Source organism: Alligator mississippiensis, chromosome 2 (genome assembly GCF_030867095.1).
Source record: "Alligator mississippiensis isolate rAllMis1 chromosome 2, rAllMis1, whole genome shotgun sequence".
NCBI classification, from domain to species: domain Eukaryota; kingdom Metazoa; phylum Chordata; order Crocodylia; family Alligatoridae; genus Alligator; species Alligator mississippiensis.
In genome coordinates, this window is record NC_081825.1 from 151,750,056 (window position 1) to 151,771,210 (window position 21,155).

General features: G+C 42.3%; 1 protein-coding gene across 11 annotated transcripts in view; it reads right to left on the reverse strand.

The window, feature by feature from the left end:
• The window catches only part of FAM13A (family with sequence similarity 13 member A), a 257,788-nt gene that overhangs the window by 38,498 nt on the left and 198,135 nt on the right, over nt 1-21,155 (reverse strand). For 9 of the 11 annotated variants that reach the window (XM_059722315.1, XM_019488106.2, XM_019488105.2 and 6 more), the window contains 4 exons: nt 19,501-19,542; nt 8,437-8,481; nt 5,802-5,981; nt 2,353-2,539 (listed from right to left, as the gene is read on the reverse strand). In XM_059722315.1, the coding sequence (XP_059578298.1) occupies nt 2,353-2,539; nt 5,802-5,981; nt 8,437-8,481; nt 19,501-19,542 (454 nt within the window). Of the gene's footprint in view, nt 1-2,352; nt 2,540-5,801; nt 5,982-8,436; nt 8,482-19,500; nt 19,543-19,792; nt 19,812-21,155 lie in introns of those variants that run through there. The other 2 variants (XM_019488107.2, XM_014600399.3) reach the window with 2 other exon arrangements.

The following is a 21,155-nucleotide window of genomic DNA, read 5'->3' on the forward strand; positions in this document are numbered from 1 at the left end:
ACTGAGTGAGGAGGCTTGGAAGAGTGTGCTGGTATATTCTCCCTCTTTAAGACCACCGCTCTAGTTAGGCCCTCTCATTTCAGTCGTAGTTGCATGCATACATTCAAAACCTAGAATGTGGTCCTAAGTCTGCCAAGACTGATTTCCTCCAGATTGATTTAAAAGCAAGCAATAAAAAAAAAAACAAAACTTTTCACATGATCTTAGAACATCACTGCTTCATTTGTTAAAGATGCAACTGTAAGAATAACAATAACCCTCAAAGAAAACAGAACAGCCTGTCTGAATAAGAGAAAGGACAAAGTCAACCACACATACTGTTTGTCCTATGGGGAAATTACTGAGTGTTCAGTCCTTGCCACCTGTAGTATCCACAATGATAATACTGCAATTATTAGGAGCCATGTGCCAGAGAGTTAGTGGGTCATTTTGGGGAGGCTGCCTGCATGGTGACTGCCTCTTGAACACCCAGGTCAAATGCCAATTGCACGTGAGCCTCAAGTGCTTAAATGTGCCACTTGCAACAGCTTTTAAAAATATGCATGTTGCAAAGAGCACAGATATTCTATTGTATGCAACAGGATATTGATTTTTCATGATACACAGAGCCTATGGTCCTTTCTTCCCTGTTTGATCAATTCCTATTCCACCTACTACACACAAAAAGCCAATTAATTCACTTTGGAATTTGCATACACTTTACTCTGAAATAATCGTGGTTTTGTAATCTAAACAGGAGATGTCAGAACACAACGTACTTTTGCAAAACAAATATGTCCCATTTAGCAGGCGCTCACCTATACCAGACTTTGGAACACAGCCCACTAGAGTCAAAGGACATATGCTACAGCTGGGAATGCATAATTTTTCTTGAGGCATTCTAGTACTTGTGGCAGTATTAACAGTTTGTGGGGTTCCACTTGGACTGCATTGAATGCCTGCCTGTCTTTAGCAATGGACTGACCTTGAAAAATGCTGTAGACTCCAACCTACTAACAAAAAATTTGGTGTTTGGATTAGCTGGAGGGGGGAAGGCAGTTGTATCAAGTATCTTTGCAGCTTGTCCCTGTGGGCAAAATGTCTTCTACCCAGGTGGGTCTATACACGCATGTTAATGTGAAGCCAATAAAAACTCCGAAGCTTCTTGCTCCAGGTGTGCCGTTTGCACAGGACCACCGCATGTTGAGCTGGGTCAGAGCATCCCCGGCTGGCAGGGGGCCCCAGAGCTTAAATGTGCTGGGGAGGGGCTGGCTGGGGCACTACAGTGCTTCAGTGTATTGCTTATCAGCAGGCAGGCCCTGTACTGGAGCACCCTTGTGCCCCAGCCAGCCAGGGTAGTGTCTACACACATGCTTCTGCAGAGTAAAAATAACTCTGCAGCAGGATAGTATTTACAAGTACTATTCTACTGTGGAGTAAATTGATTTACTACAACCTAACAGGGGTGCATGTGTAGATGCATGATGTTCACTACACAGCTAATTAGTCTACTGTGTGATAAATGTCTTGTGTAGACATGTCCCCTGAAGGTCAAAGAGGGACTAAACATATGCTATGACTCAATCTTACAGGCTCCCAATGTAAATGTGTGCATCCCAGAGGCTGCACACATACCACTGTGCTTATAATTTGCAGAATATTACATCTGTACCAGCCATGTACATCACCAAAAGGGAAGAGGTAACTGAACAGATAAACTTTTGTTCCAAAAAATTCCCAAGCATTTTGCAAACTCCACGTGTAATACCATTCCTCACACACCTCCACCCACCCTAACCTCTGCCCCAGAAGTGCAGCCACTGCTAGCACGAAGTGACATTAAACTGTGTATAACATATTGGACAGCTCACCGATTATGCCCCTGCCACTCTCTCACTACATATCACTTGTTGAAAACATACAGTGCTCCAACTCAAAAATAGCTGGGATTAAAAAAAAAAAAGGGGGGGGGGCAGGAGAAAAGAAGGAAAATGGAGGGGAATTCACAGAGAGAGTCCAATCTATGACCCATTAGACCCTTGCAAAATTAGGGGCAAACTTCATTTCCTTACTCTGGTTTCAAAAATATATTGTTTTGCATTGTTTAAAACAGCAAAATAACGAAACGTTCCGAGAAGAGAATCAGCTCAGCGTAGATTCTGAGGGTCAAAATCTGGACCTTTCTCTGCATCTTTACTGCACTAGTTTGGGGCCTGATCCCCAAAAGTCTTACAAATGCAATATGCAAACAATTATACCTCCGAAAACAGTTATTCAAGATTTAGGCAATGGAAAGTTCTGATGCTTGAATGGAATGCTCTTTAATAACAAGATCCTGGCCATCTCTGCAAACTGTGCAGCATGTTTGCTTACCACAGGGTTATCCTGGTTATCATTAAGCTCAGAAAGCTTGGTGCTGGATTTCTGCCGCTTTGGTTTATTCCTCTCTCCAATATACCCTGAGTTGTTGTCTTGTAATTTTTCTGCTTCCTGAGCAGTCAGAATACAATCTTCAAGGCTGCTGAATCCAGAGGGAATGTTTTCTTTGTTGACGACCTCCCTAAACAGAAAAGTTACATGGCTACAGGCTGTTCTTTAAAGATGTTGATGTCCTACTATATTAATGATAACAGCATAAAATCTGAGCTACAAGATCAGCTCAGGTGCAGAACATCTCTTGAGAAAACATAGGTGGGGATCAACACTTTGGACCCTATCCAGCTGTCACTAGTACCAAGGATAAGAATGTCAATGACTTCAGTGGAACCTGGTGTAGCTCCTTGATGTACAATTGGTTATTTAAGCTTAGGGTGGCAAATTTTAGCTTGGGACAATTTTTTTTAAGTGACCAACAACCGTTAATTTCTGTTAACTAAGTGCAAAATTTTGGTACAGCTTCCATACGGACTCTTGCATGTGCTTTCAGGCATGAGAGTAAGCATAAGTAGAAGACAGAATGGGAATGAACGTACCTCCTCAACTGTAAGTGTAGTGCTGTGATAAAAGTCTGCATAATATGCTGTGTGGTATGTGAGTGGGATAGCTTGCTTAACATCTTCTTGTAGGACACTAGATTTTTGTTACACCTTGTTGGATGTGCAGGCATTTTCCCAAAATGTTGTCAATTTTGGCTCCTTGGGTATAGCCGGAGGAGATAGGGGATGGGGCATTCCCTGCATTTGCCTTTTACAATCCACTGCCCTGTCCTCTTAAACAGGGCTCTCTCTGTTTTGTGTAATAACAGAGACCTTTACAAAATGTATGCATTACTGTATTCTTTATATTTGCATGCAATAATGTATTTTCTTTTTCTTAAACTCTGTGCTCCCCCAGGTTAAATGCAGGTCTGTCATGCTGGAATGTTTGGTAACTGTTGTAAGCAGGAATGATTCTGAAGCCCAAATTCTGCCTACAGTGACTTCAGCAAAGTTGCTCTAGATTTGCACTAGAGTAAATAAGAAAAAAAAATTGCTTCAAAGGGTTTGGACTATGTTACTGAGCCACAAAGTATTCAGATTTTTTAAAACTCCTTTTAATCGCTTTCTAGTTCATGATTCAGTGCGTCACAGGAAGAGCAAGATGAAAGAGAATCCTACAACCAAATCTAGAAGATATTCTTTTATCTCTGCACCATAATTATTACAACCTCAGCCAAACTGATCCAATATAGCAGGCTGTAGAACTTGCAATGTACTTAGTGCAAGTCCATGTACATATTTATGTAATAAATACTTTCCTAGTTTTAAATTGCATGGTAGTTTAAGTCAGTGACATTACAGAGCCTCTTTAAACTTACATCCAAGCAACAGGGAGACAAACACCACACAAACCCCAGCACAATTTGTCTCTCTGAGGCCACAGAAATGACCCGATTCTCCAAAGCATTGTGTTTAAAAATGGCATCTGGGGTTTGGGAGTCAATTATAGTATTGATGATATAGTACTCACCTGGGTTAGAAAGCATTAAGGCAGATCTGTAAAGCAATGTGGAGGCTGCACAGTAGGGAAAAATAACCCCTGCAGTACTATATGCTTCTAAACACATACATTAGCCCATCTCTGACCTGCTTACCTGAGAAGTCTGTTAGCATGGCTACTAAACAGGAAAAACAACTCTGGATTTATAGCTAGATGCTTCTATGGCTTGAAAGCCCAAATCCCCAAACCAGTTTTTCAACTTGTCTTCATTTGTATAGAAATGCTTTTAGTGTAATTGCTGTTCTCTACTTCATTATTGTTTACACATGTGTCAAGCAGCATGGACTACAATTTGCAAACCTGTGTTCCTAAAGTTAAACTCCTATGTAAAAGCGGCTTGACTGTATAGGTGCTAAAAAACCTGCAGCTCCAGAAACTTGGCATCTTTGAAAATTAAATCCTTATTTAGGGGACTCATTATGGACATAAAAGCCTAACTTCAGAACTTAGGCCTCCATCTCATGGATATTTATAAACACACTGAACTACAGTAGGACTTGAACATTAGGACTATGCAAAGCTTTGGTCGCTGATTCTATTTGGCGGAGATTAGGCCCGATCTGGCGGCCAAATCTCTGAATCTGAATCAAATCAGGAGACCCTTTAAATCTCTCCAAGTTGAATCAGAGAGATACGACAGCTCTAAATTTTTTTTCTACATACCTCAAGGTACCAGGCGGCTTGTGACCGCTGAGATGGTGGGGCGGATGGAGCGTCCCACAGGGGGTCCCCAGCATGCTTGGCAGTGGACCCGGAAGTGGAGCAGAAATATTTCTGCTCCACTTCCAGGTCTGCCGCCAAGCACTCAGGGCCCCCCAGTGAGCTTCTGTGGGATGCTCCATCTGTCCCACCATCTCAGCATTCTTGAGCTGCACCTGGTACCTCGAGGTATGTAGAAAAAACATTTAAAGCTGTGTCTATGGCAGAATCACTGAATCTCTGAATTGGCATCGAATCTTAAGATTTGGATTCAGCTGAATCAAATCTGGGCAGTGATCTGAATCAACAAATCGAATCACTGTCCCCGATTTGGTCCGAATCTGAATTCGAATTGAATACAGCCTGTTTTGCACACCCCTATTGAACATGCTTGCAGTTAAGCATATGCAAGCATTTATATCACCAAGGCCTGGGTTTCAAAATGTTGGCTATATTATACCATTCTACTGTCCTTACCACCCTATAGAAAAATATATTCAGTTTCCCTCACACTGTTGTTAGTGGACATGCCTTTGAAATGTGAATATTTCTATAGCAGTGCGAATACTTCCATAGCATAAACTATAGGTTACCTGTATAACACTGGGAAGAAAAGAATACTATGCATCATTCTTAATCCTTGAGAAATAGTTAATGAAAATAGTGCCTAGCTTTTTAGAACAAATGAGATAAAATGGTTTTTTTTTCCCTTGATTAATAAAAAAGAAAAAACTTTGCTTCTTCGTGTAGCTCCATAGTACCCCTACAGACCACTAAAAAAACCCCAACCTAATGTAAGCTGCATCTCCATGCATGAAATGAGTTTGGTCCCAATTTTAAAGACTTTTTTTTTTTTTTTTTTTTTTTTTTTAGGAAAGCATCTAAAATGGTTATTTTAGCTGGAAAAGAATCTCTGCACACTGTGCTTCAGTCCATTCCATTACCACTAATAAAGCCCCTAGCTTTGCAACTCCCAGCTCCGGCTAATGGCAATGGAGCTGCATACAAGTAAGTGCAAAATCATTCCTTGAGCTAAAACTTGTAACAGGGAAGATCCTGTCAAAGTCTCACTAAGTTAATGTGCACAACATGATGCAATCAATCCTGTATAATTGTTTAAAAAAAAATAAAAATCAGAATCATACATGTCTCTATTTCTTCGGGCTTCATCTTGCTCTTTGTGATGCCGCCGCCTCTGCTTAGCAGACACGTTGGAAGAGGTTGAAGATGTTCCTGATTCAGAGTCCTCTGAACTCTGCCCTCCTGAGCCATGAACATCAAAAAGGTGCTGTTCCACAGCTGAACGGATTGTCTTCTCTAAATACCTGGCAAACCGAACAGGCAGGGTAAATGGATGGACTGACACAAATTCCTCTCAAAAAAACCAACCAACCAACCTCGCCCCCCATTCCCCTCCAGATACACACAGACTTTTTTTTTCTCTATATTTCAACATCATAAAATTATACTTGGGATTGTGCACACTTGTAGTAAAGCCCCTGTTAGGACGTGAGGACACGTCTCGGAAATGCTGAGCCCTCGTGGTTTCCACTAGTGTCCACAGATACTGTGGCTGCTCAATACTTCTGTGAATCAGGCCATTTTTTTCCATCTCCCTGATATGAATGCAAGTGCCTAACTTTGGCCTCCCAAGTTAACAGCCCTTGCCCTGAAGGGTTCACATTTGTTTGAAATGCGAATTCAAGATTGAAGTGATTAGAAAACCAGTAATGACCCAAGAGGCTCTAAAATTACAGGTTTGTTTTAATTCACTCCCAGTTCTGGAAGGAAAAATTACCCTTCTAAAATGCGCTGCACAGCCAGAGGGAAATGACAAGAAACTCTCCGAGCAATCCTATGAAAGCAAACTTGTGGGAAAGGTATGTTACGTTTGGATTGTTAATGCATGCTTGAGGCAACCAGTCTGTCATCCCTGCTCTGACCTGCTCTGCATAGACTGAGCAGAGCTGGAGGTGGTGCGATGTGGGGAAATATGCCTACAGTGCCACAACCTAACAAGCTATGTGTACTCCCCTTCTCTGTCCAGTGTTGGACCGGTGCTGTTAGCCCATACAAAATGAGGCTGGGGTTACAGCCTCATCTCTTCTTTAATCTTCCCTACTAATTTTGGGGTGAAAGACTCCCAGAGAAGCTAGAAGTGAACGCGGACAGTGCATGTAAAGATTGATGACAATCTGCTACAGCTTCACCAGAAAGGAAGGCTCTGTGAAATGAAGATATTTAGTGTTCTACACATAAGGCTGTGAATGTGTGTGCAGCAAGGTATGCAATGACTATATGCTAAGAGCATGTAGCTGAAAGCATGGTTACTAGAGAGAATAAAATGGTGACCAATATTCATAACATGCTCCTGATGACTGAATAACAGGGAGATTTTCAAAGACTCAAAAGGCAGTTGATGGTTAAGCGGAATCAGTTGCCCATTGTGTCTTGGAAAATCTCCTCCCCAATGTACTCAAGTCATTCTCACATTTGAACTTCTTAGAAAAGATATCATTTGTTATGATGTCCATGCCATCTGAGCCCTTAACTCAATAAATAATTCCAAGATGGTTGATCTTCATTTCTGTGATATCCTTTGGGAAAAAGGATGTTGTTCCTTATCTGGTCTTTTTATATGAACTGGTTATTCCTTATATGCTTTCTACATGGAAAATTTACCACTCCAGGAATGCAATCTGATGTAAGATACATTATTGTAGTCAAAACCCTCCCTCATTTGTTCATAAGAACAGAGAAGTCAGCCTAAACAAAACTAGCAGGTTTAATCTGACAATGGCCAGCAACCTTTGCAGCATTCATATGAAAGAAATGAAATATTAAATATTATATAAAGGCTGGCCAGGAGCCGCTCTAATTAAAATGCCATCCCTTTACCCCCGGAGCATGTGTATAGACACACAAAGTTCCTTCTTTTTTCATAGTTTCCTATATTCACAGGCCAGAGGAGATTCATGGGTAAAGTCTGAGATCAATCAACTTGTTTTTCAAAAAATTTTGAAAATGTATTCCTTTATTTTGAAGGGGTTTCCCCATGTACTCTGGAAGACCATATCTCAAAAAATGGCTTGACTACAACTTCCAAATATCTTTAATTCTGTCTGCAGTGAAATTTAGCACACAAAACATTTTTTCTAGGGAGCTGGCTGGCTAATTCCAAACTGATCAGCTATGAATATGTGACCCTGTCTGTGGGCGGTGAAGTCTCCAAAGAGATCTTAAGTCTGTGCTAACTTTTGACTATATTGATACTGAGTTTATAATTTAAACATCATCATAGACAAAATGTGATTTAATTACAATACAGGCATATGTATCAGATACTGGTAAGAATCCCCCACCAAGCTAGGGGACTTCAACATCAGGTGAATAAGAGGACTTGGAAGCTCTTTGGGACAGGGACCGCTGTTTATTTCTAGTTTTGCAAAGCACCAACCATTCTTGGGTCCTACTCTGTGACTGAGATTGCCAGACAGTCAAGTGATACAAGTGAATAAGAGGATAATACTGTGCAGCAAGTTTGAAGTTCTTTATTTCCCCATGTTCTGTACCATCAAAACATCCCACAGGGCATGGGAAAGAAGAAAGGAATCATTATACTTGGTTTATTTTCACTACAGTAATTTTGATTTGGGGCAAAAATAAACTCTCTTTGGGTAGCACTAGGACATTAAAGAAAAATAAAAGAATTAAATACATATTTTTTAAAATGTAGGTATACAGAAAACAGTCACAACATTTATAAACAGAGTCACTTACTCTCCAGTAGCAGGAATGTTACTACTGACTTGAGATACATGGGCACTGCATAAAGGGAAGAAAAAAAAAGAAGAAAGTTAGATCTAATTACCAAAGTAACATCAACAAAACATCTGAAGGAGAGCCCTGGCTTTTCTCTTCTCATTGTCTTTTCCTTACAGGCAAAATTAGCTAACTAAACGAAGTCAAGGGAGGGTCCTGCAGCCTTACTGGCATGACATATATCACACCAAAAACTTCATAAACTTACAGATATTTTATTTACATCCTTTTAATGCAATGCATCAGGCCAGTACACTCAGAATTGGACTGCTTTCATTTCACTACAGAGGGACTGCAAACTAAAAGGAAGGTAATTTAATTACTACATATTACCGATTCTTCTCCTGCAACTACAAGTCACATGTGATCTATTCAGAGAGCTCTGTTCTTCTGAGATGAGATTTGAAAATGTATCCGCTAACTTCTGCTTCCCATGTCCTTTGCTTCCTTTTTTTGTTTTTAAATATCTTTTCTCTTTTTGCTAGGTGCCTCTTGGTCTGACCCCAGGCTCAGGAAGAGCTAAAATAATTCCATTTGTTACCACTCACAGTTCAAAGCCCTTTCAAACAAGCTGACGTGCCATCTCGCACAGCCATCACTGATTTGCTCCCTAACTGCACAGCCAGATTAGACCTGGCCAAAGCAAGCCCCCTCCCCACACTAGATTCCCCTCCTACCCGCAGACTCAGCCATGCAGATAAGAGGGCATGTGATATTTTACTTCTGTTCATCATCCCTACAGCATTTATTAAACCAAAATAAGTTACGAGCTCAAATGTTTCATTTGGCTTTATCCTCTTATCAGCAAGAGAATTAGTAGCATGGCTGACTAGTATACTCATATGTATATCTACCTTCTGTGGCTGGGTTTCAAGAGGGAAATGTTAAAATTTCACTGCAGTATATTAAGTTTACTGTGCCACCCTCAGAGCTGTCCTTGGATTTCAGTCAATAAATGAAACTACACAACTTCACAAACTACATCATTGCTGCTGGTTCAACAGTGTCTCCATTCCTTTAAAGTGACCACAGATCTCTTTTTGCTTCTCTTTAGTATTTCACCCACCAAAGACGAGCTTACTTGGAAGCATGTTGCAAACACAGAATCTATACAATAACAGTAACTATACAGTTGTATAAATCAACTATTTATTACATACATACACACACAAATGCATACATATAAAAATATAAATCTGAATTCTATTAATTCAGGTTTTTAAGTTCCTGTAAACATACAGCCTTTATAATCATTATACACATTTGAATGAACACGCAGATCTACAGCAAGGCTCCTCTGAGTAAGCACATGTGTGTATGCAGCTACCTACTTTCTTAATCTACACAGGCATTAACCTATGCAATTAATTTGTCACATCATTTTACTGTTTATCCTGGACATTTTGATTAGCTCATGTATTTCCTATCCACTCATAAATCTCTTCCCCTGGGACTTATTCCAGAAATATAACCCCCCTGTGCCCAAAGTTGCTATTTTAACATTTGAAAAGTAAATACTTCCCAAGGTACGTGGATGTATATGAGGAACAAAGGTCATGTAGTTGCAATTTATCACACAAGTTTCCCTGCCACATGTTTGGTATTAGTTTAATAGTATGTCAATTTTCTATGCCTATGTTAATTCCTAATATTCGCATATACTCCATATTAAATATTTCATTCTTGATTTATTTGATACATATGCCACCCCTCCCAACAAAGGCTGAGGTTGGCTTACAAAAAGAAAACAGAATAGCTTAAGAACAGTGGCAAAAGAACAAAAAAGGGAACTAGACTATCAGGATAAAATGGAGACCCCTAAACAACATCTTGTTCTAGTTTTATTTGGCCTACAAAATATTTTAACAGTCTTATAGGTTCTGCCAGTAAACCAACACAATATTGATTTTAAAATTATGTTATAACACATATGAAGTAAATATACAGTCACCCACCCATGCCAAGTCCAGGGAAAACAAAGCATTTTAAAACATCTTCTTGATAACATCATTAGCCCTTTTAAATTTAGAAACTGCGTCTCTATGTATTAAGCAAGATTGTATAAATGAAGTAAGATTTCACTTCTTGATCCTGTGATATTTTAATGTTCTTTACTGGTCCTGTACCTCAATAGTATGCAGATTTTCAAGCAGAGGTTTTCAGATATACTACATTTCTTATATAATTCCACAATAATTGGCTTTCCATGCTATTTAAATTTTGAAGTTTAGTTAAAATGCACTACTAAACTGGCTTATTTATTCTGCATCAACCTTTTCTACATTCTGGAAGTTATCCCTTTTGGGTTTTTTTGCTTTTCAACTCTTGGCACAGTGAGTAGAATTATGAAATAGTTTTAAAATACTAGGCACAAATGTGTATGAGCATGTTAATAATCTCTAGCAAATACAAGGTAAGAGCTTTTGGAGAATTTCTCATTTAAAGAGAGAGAATTCAGGTGCTGAATTCCTAGGGGTTTACCAAACTTCTTGGGTGTCTGAAGTCAGGAATCATTCACATCATGCTTCACAAAGCATGCAAAGCCTTGCTTTGACTGCCCAGAAATGCACTTTATCATGTCCTGTTGTGCAATTAAATGGCTTCAGAATAACCCCGTTGTTTATTAAAATCAACAAAACAATATAAACTCATGTCCTGCTTGAGTTAATCATTTTCTCCTTTTGTCTGACTCACTGATACTCACAGTTGCTCATTTTCACAGCTAGATTATTTTCAGCAAACTATACTGATCTTGGGAGGCACACTGAGGAATTATCACCTTCTAAGCTTATGTAGTCCTCACTGTGCCTACTGCTGACAGCCTTTGGGCTGTTAAACAAGTTTGGGAATGCATGCTTCCTCAGAACTAGCCTTGTCTGCAAATTTGTGACGGAAGTCCATTCCTGTTTTAAACTCCACCGTTTTACCGATGTGCTTCCATAACCTCCTGGTATTTGTGGACTGAACTACCGTGGCACTCCAGCATTATCCTACATCCAGCTTCCCACACGTAGGTACAACTCTCGTGCACCTCTTAGTCCCCTTCAGATATGTTCCATTGCCTTTCCCAATGGAAAAGTTGCAGGAGAAGCTGACAAGTTCATTCTCCTCACAAATTTGCCCGATGAGAAATGCCAGTGAAACAATCATCTACAGTTTCCTAAACAGACCATTTCCAAAGCCTATCTGGTATTTAAAATTTCAGCAGCTAAATTATTCAAATGTTTAAAAGGTACTGTAATAATGCAGGTGTTTGCCAAATAAACAACCCAAACTATTTAATTTTCAGTATGGTGATGCCCACCTTTTTTCCTTTAGTTTAAGGTTAACCCCTTGATTTGTCTGGACCTTACAATTTATTTTCAGACAGTTTCAAAATTGAAATTTGATTCTAAGAATCTTCAAACCAGGTGAGGTTTGCTTTTGCAGAAAAATTCTGAAACCAATGAGTTTAAACAAAAAAATCTGCTATAAATCCTTATATATGGAAAGGATATGATTTGAATGCTTTCTTTGCACATTGCAGGGTAGTTGGATTTATGGAACATTATAACCTGCCTGCTATCCGGTAACTGCAGGTAACCTCTCTACAGTTTACCAGCTACAGTCTATTACCAGCTCAACATTCCCCACTTGCTCCCCCACCTTCCTGTCTCACACCTATCATCTCCAGTCCCCTCTGATCCTCACTGCCACACATTTGCATTTTCACAGACCTAAATTTTGCATACTGGCTTCTGTTCCACCATGGAAAACACTAATCCCCAGCAGACTCTCCCTGTGCCTGAAGAAGAGTGTTTATGCCCAAAAGTTTGCAAAGAACAAATTTTCCAAGTATTTAGTTGGTCTATTAAAATTTATCACATTTACCCAAAGAAACTTGCCCTTCTTTGCAAACTGACTTTTGCAAGTTCAAGCCTGAAATTATTTATCTCACCTTAATGCAGTGTACTATGTTCATGGTGAGATTGTAATATTGTCGCCTGAAAATTAATCCCATTAAGAAGAATGGATCTCTGGTATTTGTTCTTCATCTATATCCCCTCCTCCATCCCTAGTTTTGCTGCTTAAATTGCTTATAACCTTTTAGGGCTTGTGCACACTGACACCTACTGCCTGTAACAGAGATATATTTGGAACAATACAAGTGACCTGACCAAGAAAAGACTGTACTATAGGTAAGAATGCCCTATATTTGATTCACCCCTTCAGTCTTCAACTAACGCACATAAAGTGAAGCACAATTATCAGTCTGCAGCATATATAATTTCTAAAAGAGCCAAGCTCTTCAAGCTCTTGAGTAGCTACTATTGCAAGTCTCAGCTCCTCAAACAATGCTTAAGATATTGATGAATCAGACTCTTTATTATTAGAGCAATAAAGCAACAAACAGATTTTCAATGATGTTTAAAGGAGAACTGTTACAAGGAAAGACTGGGGTTTAGGCTGTAGCCGTGTTGGTCTAAGGATATAGGCAGACAAGGTTCCTTGGGTGAATTTGATATCTTTTATTAGACCAACCCAAATGGTTGGAGAATAGTTATTAAGCAAGTTTTCCGGTTCAAAAACCCTTCGTCAGGCTAAGGACGCTGCAGCAGTTGCTGCGTGCTCTTCCTGGATGGAATGAAAAGTAAACAAGCCAGGGGCTGGGCTGGGCTGGGCTGGGGAGTCAGTTGCCAGGCAGATTGTAATGTATCAAAAATCCAATGTCTGTGTTTAGTCCCTGTTCTCTAGTATCCAGTGCTATAAACTCCATTTCATCAACCTGCCGGATACTAGAGATCAGGGACTAAACATAAACATTGGATTTTTGATACATTACAATCTGCCTGGCAACTGACTCCCCAGCCCAGCCCAGCCCAGCCCAGCCCCTGGCTTGTTTACTTTTCATTCCATCCAGGAAGAGCACGCAGCAACTGCTGCAGCGTCCTTAGCCTGACGAAGGGTTTTTGAACCCGAAAGCTTGCTTAATAACTATTCTCCAACCATTTGGGTTGGTCTAATAAAAGATATCAAATTCACCCAAGGAACCTTGTCTGCCTACAAGGAAAGACATATGCTTTACCCATCTATACTTAAAGCAGACTCTCCCTATGCCTGAAGAAGGGTGTTTGCACCCAAAAGCTGGTAAAGAACAATTTTTCCAACTATTTGGTTGGTCTAAAAATATATATATCACATTTACCCAAAGAACCTTGTCCACCTGTGTCCTTAGCCCAACAAGGCTATAGCCAACAACCCTGAAGCATCTTGTCTGTCATACAAGAGTAGCTAAGCCATTTATTTCTCTTGTGTAACATAGGACAAGTGTCAGAGACAACAGATAACTCAAGCAGAGAGAATGGTGGGAATCAAATGGTGGGAAAAGCCAAAATGATAAATCTGGGAAAAGCACCTGATTAAAAGTGGGTCTAGTCCAGCACCTATTGAAATCAATGCACATTTCGTTACTGGCTTAAGAAAAGGGCTGAACCTTTGGTGTTTCTTCTGATCTAGATATTCTCATACATATCTGTATTTACTTGAAACCAAGATGAGGTCATCGTGTGTCATCGTCCCCCCCCCGGTTAACATGGGGGATGAGTGGGGAAGACGAGTCTTGTCTTGTATTTGTGTGCCACTGCTCTGGTTCTGTCCTGGGACAGCTGCTGCTGCTGCTTGGAGTCAGCAGCAGTTTGGTGCATGTCGGTCAATGGTCAGGGCTAAGGTCTGGGACTGGGTGACAGCAGGGCGGGGAGAGGAGAGTGGTTATGGATTGGGTGGAGGATGGGACAGCAGCATGTGCTCATCATCAGGTGGGTGATCAAGAAGCATCTTGGGTCAGAGGATGGGGCTAGTGTTGCCAATTCTCTTTGAATCTATTCTAGGAGGTTTCATCACATGACATAATGACACTAACAACTTTACATCAGGAAAGCAAATGTACATTACTATTACATTTTAAAAACCCACTGGACTCCTACATAAGTCAGATTCAACATTTTAACAAATGCCCTATCATTTATCTCCTGGGTGACTTTCAGCAGTCTTCTGGAGATTTATATCTATCTAATTCCTGGAGACTCCAGGGCAATCTTGGATGGTTGGCAACCCTAGATGGGGCAGCAGTGCATGGGGGGGAGGGGGGGGAGGGAAGGGGTAGCATAACAGTGCAGGTCATGGAATGGGGCAGCAGCATGCACTGTTTCCCATTCCCCTGACCCACAGCACTGTCCCATCTCCTGATCCATGCTGCTGATTTCAGGCAGGCAGCAGTGTGTGAGGGGACTGGGCAGCAAGGGTGCAGGCCAGCACATCAAGTGGCAGGGGAGATAAGGGAAAGGCACGCATTGGGGGGCAGTGGCAAGAGAGTAAGGTGCAGGGAATTGGGCTGCCTGCCTTCCCCTACACTTGGAGACAAATTTCAAGATTATCTCCAATAATTAGGATTTGATATATGGAAAACAATAACAGTTAAAAAAAGTTTCATGTACATAATCCACTTGTTGAGGGTCATCTTAAATTCAAAGCCATCTTGGATTCAGATAAATATGGTACATATTAGCCAAGCAGCCACCCATCTCAAGAGTTAACAGCAACTATTCAATAACAGTATTTCCTTTTTTCACATGGTCTTGGGATTTCCATTGAGGAATTGCTTTAAAAAACAATTTAAAAAATGATTTCTAAAACATATACTCCAGCAAAGAGCACTGCTATGGAATCTGTTTCCTCCAAAAGCTCATTTTACAAGTTGGACAAAACTGCCTACACTTAGAATTGACTTTGCTAGCCGTTGCTTGATTACCTGAAACCGGATTACCCAAGGCAGCTGGCATTTGCATTTCAGTTATATAAACTAAGCAGGCTGAAGGACTCCCTCTTATATAAGAATCTCAGTTCTAACACCCATGTGGCTTTCATTACAAGAAATTTGGAACATAAATGAACGTTAAGCACAACTGTCTAGAACAAACAGTACATAGGATTTCCTCTCCCTTTATTGTTACAATACTACTGTTGCAAGGTACTCAAGACACCAAAGCTGAGCAAATAAACAAAGTGTCTTAGGAACAGGACTATAAGGGATTCATGAAATCCAGCACTTGCTATCACAGGAAACATTTTGTGCAATTCCTTTCACAAACTATCTTAAAGTGATTAGATCCTTCCCCTCTTCTACTCCTACTAGAAGGCTCTTCCAGAACCTCATTCCTCTTCTAGATTCAAAGAAAGTTCTCATCTGCAGCCAAAAATTTATTCACTACCACACGCTTCTTGTCATGTAAACCTTGATCATTTGACAAAGCTTTTTTTTTTTTGTCCTCCTTCATGGTGTTTTGTCTTCTGAAATACATCAGTGGGGTATAATCATCCCTCCTCTCAGCCTTCTCTTTGCTAAGCTAAACAAGCATTCTGATCGTACAAAATAGTCTTTCCATGCCTCACCATCCTAGTAAAGTCCTCTGCACCATTTCCTCTTTGAATTCAACTTCCTTGAACAGAGGTGACCAGAATTGCAGAAAAACTCTCACCAGAGCCTTGTACATAGGCATCAGTACCTCTCCCCATGTCTATCATACCATGCAACCTAGATGTAGTAGGGTTGGAATGTTGCTGTAGCTGTGAAGGTCCAGACAATATGCAAGAAGCATGAGTTTTTTTGGTAATAGCTTTTATGGGAGCAGCTGTATAGAAAAAGAGAGGTTAGACAAGCTTTTGGGCACAAATGCCCATCTTTCCCAGACCTGAAGAATTAAAAATATTTGCTTTATTACTGATTCTTGCCTTTAAAAAACAAAAACAAAACCCAAACAAACTCAAGGAAAAGAAAATTGTTTTTAGCCTGTCATGAAATGTACAATGCAGAATAAAGTTACTGAATATAAAAAAGAAAAATTATGACATTTGCAAAACTGATCAACAGATAGACAGAATGTTCCTCCAGCTAGCAACAGCTAAGTGTTATACAGTGCTTGGAATACAAACAGCTCTTGTACATATCCAACCAATATATTGCATAACTGTCTGCATTAAATTACTGTACATACTGTACGAACCCAGCAACCGCTACACTGTCTTGGCACCCCACATCCCTATGTATTACATTAATGACTCACTCATTAAATGATGGGCTTAAGATTCCAAACTATGTAATCTTGGTTGGCACCCAATCAGAACAAATAAAATGGACCATTGGACATAAGGACTGATTCAAAAGGTTTCCCTCCCTTCCCTTCTGTGGTGCTGGACTGATCAGAACACATGTCGTACCCTGCTCCGGGGCAGCAGTAAAAAAAAAAATGTTACAAGTCACAAAGAAAAAAAAAATCTGCCACCCACCACACTGCAAGCAGTGGAACACCAGCCATTGCCCAGCCTGTGCTGGGTCTCCTGCCAAATTAACTCCACTTGGCAGCCAACCTCAAAACTACACATTTTTGATGTGTGATAAATAGCAGCAAGAGTTGCAAGCCATTACATATATTTACCAGTAATAGCTTCTAAGTGATGTTACAAAACAAGCAGGGGAGGCCTGAAGGCTTATGTACCAAGATGTGCTGCTCCCCCTTTGATCTGCTCAGTCATTTCTTGCAAACAACTGACTTGTTCTCATTTACTCCTCTTCCGATTTACAAAGTCCAGTTCCCATACAAATTGTTCCTCCCTTGGAGAGGTTCTCGTGTATACCCACTCCTATCAATGCCAAACCTACATTTAAGAGACTCTCTGGATCTTCAAATGATCCTAGGCGATAATGATTTCCTATTCCTCAAAATGTATACTACGTTTGTGCGAAGCGTCAGTAGCTGATTCGATTTGGAGGAAGTTCGCCCCGATTTGGGGATCGAAATTCTGAATCCAAATCGAATCTGGAGACCAATTAAAGCTCTGAATAGATTCGAAGCATCCAACTCGATTTGGAAAAGCTTCAGCTGCTTCAGAGATTTGGCCATAGACTAAACAGGCAGCTGACACAGCTGCCTCCAGCTGGTAAATCTGCTGGGATTGGGGGACGAATAAGCTGCCCAACGGGGGGGGGGGGGGGAAGCAGGGCACGGGATGCAGGTGCAGCAGCACTGGGAGCGGGGGCTATGCCCTGCTGCCACCCGGAGCCAGCCACACCTGCATTGTGCCCCTCCCCACACACCGGCTGGGCAAGTGGCAGCAGGGCAGAGCCTCTGCAGCTCCCCTCACTGGGCCAGAGGCAGGCACAGCAGGAGGACCGGTAGGAAAAGTCACCATGGCTGCCCTGCCCAGCCCCAGCCGCCGCCCGGCACTTTAAAAACAAAAAGCCCCACAATCACCAGCTCTGACAGTGGGGATTAGGGCCTCAGGGCACTCGTGGCAGACCCCCCCCCCCCAGTGCAGTGTGGGGCAGTAGGGCCCAGAGTGGGGTGCAGGCTGGCAGGGGTCTGTGGAGCCAGGCTGGGCTGCACTGGTAGGGAGAGGGGAAAGCTGGCTCAGTTCCATAGAGCTCCTGCCAGCCAGGACCCTGTACTCCTGCCGCCCTGCTCTGGGCCCCGCCTGCACTGGCCCCAGGACACCGGTGTGGGCCCCACGCTCTTGCTGGCTCCCACGCCCACTCACTCCCAGTGTCCCCCTCAGCCCCACGGTATAGGTGGGGGGGGCAGCACACAGCCCCAACCCCACGCTCACCGGCAGGGAACAAGCTGGTGCTGAGTGCAGGGAAAAAGCAGTCCCTCCCCAGCCCTGGGGTCAGCGCTCCTTGCTGCAGCCACTCTCAGCCCGCATGGGGCTGTCCTGAGCAGGCACAGACAGCCCCACACAGGCTGTGAGGTGCTGCAGCACAGGGCACTAGCCACGGGGTGGGCCACTTTTCTACCCCACACTCAGCACCAGCTTGTAACCTGCCCTCGCTGCCAGTCTGGGCCTCATGCCAGCTCCGGGCTCACCCACTGGGGCTCCGTTGCGGCAGCAGCAGCTGACACCCCCCCCCCCCCCCCCAATTTGCCGTGCCAGGCAGTGTTTGTTGCTGCTGCCCACCCGGAGCTCATGCACTGGACAGGCGGCAGTGGTGGCAACCGCAATGCAGCCTACTGTGGCGCAAGCTCCAGGCAGACAGCAGCAGCAAACACTGCCCAGCATGGCAAGCCGGGGGGCCCGCAGCTGCCGCCGCCATTCTGATTGGGTGAGCCTGGAGCTGGTGCGGGGCCCAGGCTGGCAGCGGGGGCAGGTTACAAGCTGGTGCTGAGTGTGGGGAAAAGTGACCCCGCACCACTCTGCGGCCGGCACCCCGCACTGCAGCACCTCACAGCCCGCATGGGGCTGTCTGTGCCTGCTCAGGACAGCCCTGTGCGGTCTGCAAGTGGCTGCAGCAAGGAGCGCAAGTCACAGGGTGGTGGAGGTGCTGCTTTTCCCTGTGCTCAGCACCAGTTTGTTCCCTGCCCATGGTTCTCCCCTGCCCTTCCCCCTTCGCCCTCTCCCCTTACCTGAGTTTCCTGTGCCGGTGCAGCCAAGAAGCCACATAGTCCCAGCTCAGAAGACCCTGCTGGGGTTTCTGGCTGGGGGGGGGCGGGGCCGGCTGGGTCCTGCTGCTGCAGGAGCCCACTGGGGCTTCCCCTGGGTCCTACTGTCCCTGGTTCCTGTCATCTTTGACAGGATTAGGTGGCAGGCGAACATTTAACATTGCTACCGGTCTCCCAACAACCAACTTGTGAGGAATCCCTCGAGCTAGATGACATGGCTCTGTAGACCAGATCTGGCCTGAAGGTTGAGCACTACTTATATAAACCATGGAATGAACTGATCAAAATATGAAAAAGTTCATCATCTAAAGTTTGCAAACCTAGCATTAAAAGTGAACCCCGCATCCACCCACAAACACATATGTTAAATATTTTAAATCTCAGTAGACTATCCCATGCTAGTCAATGACCTGCGATCATGACAGTAAACAATAATCTTGAAGTTAAGAACAGCCTGGTCTGACATTTTTGACATGGTGCCCAACATTTTGGTATAACAGCAAGTTAATCCCACAGAGAGAAACAAAATAGAGAGAGACATCTGAATGAATACCTTAAATAGAAGGGTGACATAGGCCGTTCATCTTCTTGGGAGCTAAAAATAAAGCACATTTAAAAAAATTATCATCATGTAGTTCTGTTCTTTATTTGAAAGTTAACAAAATACAAAATATTTTCTCTCTAGAAACGGCAATAAAAATGAAACAATGCATCTGTCACAAACTAGGTATATACAAGTATTCTGTTCTGTTGTTGTACAGCAATTTATAAAAGGGCATTTTAAAACTACATTAAAAAAAAATATATATCAAGAAATCTCAAGTAATTTGCCAGAATTCACGAACTGAGAATAGATGTGTTGCTGAACTGTTGAGAGTCACTGCAGTTCTGCAGCGGTTTGTAGACTATTTCTATAGCAACAATAAAGTAAATTCACTGAGAGTAACCAGAGCCTTTCACTTCCTGCAGTCCCAGAATTAAGTAACCTGTCAGTAAAAGTAAACAGAAATGCTGCTCGTGAAGGATTTTTTTAATTTTGCATTTGAAAATGCCAAATTAGTAACCATGTGTGTACTGAGATGAAAACTTGATTGCTACATTATTCTAGTTTTATGCTAGTTTTACCCCACTGAAATCAAAATGAGTTGCAGAGATATAAAACTGGAGTGACAAAGATGAACGTGTCCTTTATAAACTAAATATGTTTTAAATAAAAATCAGGGGGGAGAAATCCATTCTTCCTTGATATGGCTATACCAAGTCCTTGATTCCATATTATTGTCCGAATTCAGCTTAGATAAGACTCCAACAACTGTAGTGCCATATTGGACTTGAGTGACGTCACAATCTGAATCACTTAAATGTCCATTCTCTGAACTGTTATTTTGGTCTTGATCCAATTACCCTGCAAGTAACTCCACTTGGGTGCTGCAATGTCCAAAAATTAGATATGCCTAATGATTCTAGGAGTGTAAGTGGCAGCTTCTAGAGCACTGTTAATCCAGAACACTTTTTGGAGAGTTAGGGCTCTGACACTGCATTTAGGGCCGTTTGCATTTTGTTTGCTTCGGACCTTAAACTGAATGTGTGGCATGTCAGGGCTGACCCATGACAGATCCCCATGCTTCGCTAAGTGTCAGGATCCAGCACAGAGCCATCTCAGGGTCTAGAGCATAGCTACCCCCTAACCCTATCAATGGGACTGAGCTGGGGGGGACCCAGGGCCTCTGCCCAATTCTACAAAATAAGAGTGGAGAACCTCATGGACACTGGACAGAGAGTACTGGCCTAAAGTTTTCCCCCTATTCCCAAAAAAGATGTGATTCCATCAAGTCACAAGAAGGACATTTAGAATCTTGCAATGCAAGTCTTCTGGGAAAAATCAAGGCGGGGAACTGATACTAGGTGAAGAAAGACAAAAGGTGACTTAAGTTTTATACAGACTTCAGAGAATGTGACTTTTGAGAGCACTGAGCTGGGAGTTTTAACCCACTGAGGACAGCATTCATGTTTACGGACTTCCCCTGAAGCAGTTTTGAGCCAGTGCTGAACACTCCTGAAAACCCAACCCACCACTGGTTTTGATCTCAGTTGCTTTTGCAAGCTGACAAATGACTCTGAATGTATCTGCAAGCACAGGATAAGAGTGAAAGGATGCCACTGTGAATTTTGTTGATATGCAGCCAGATAGAGGTCTCAGATGTAGCA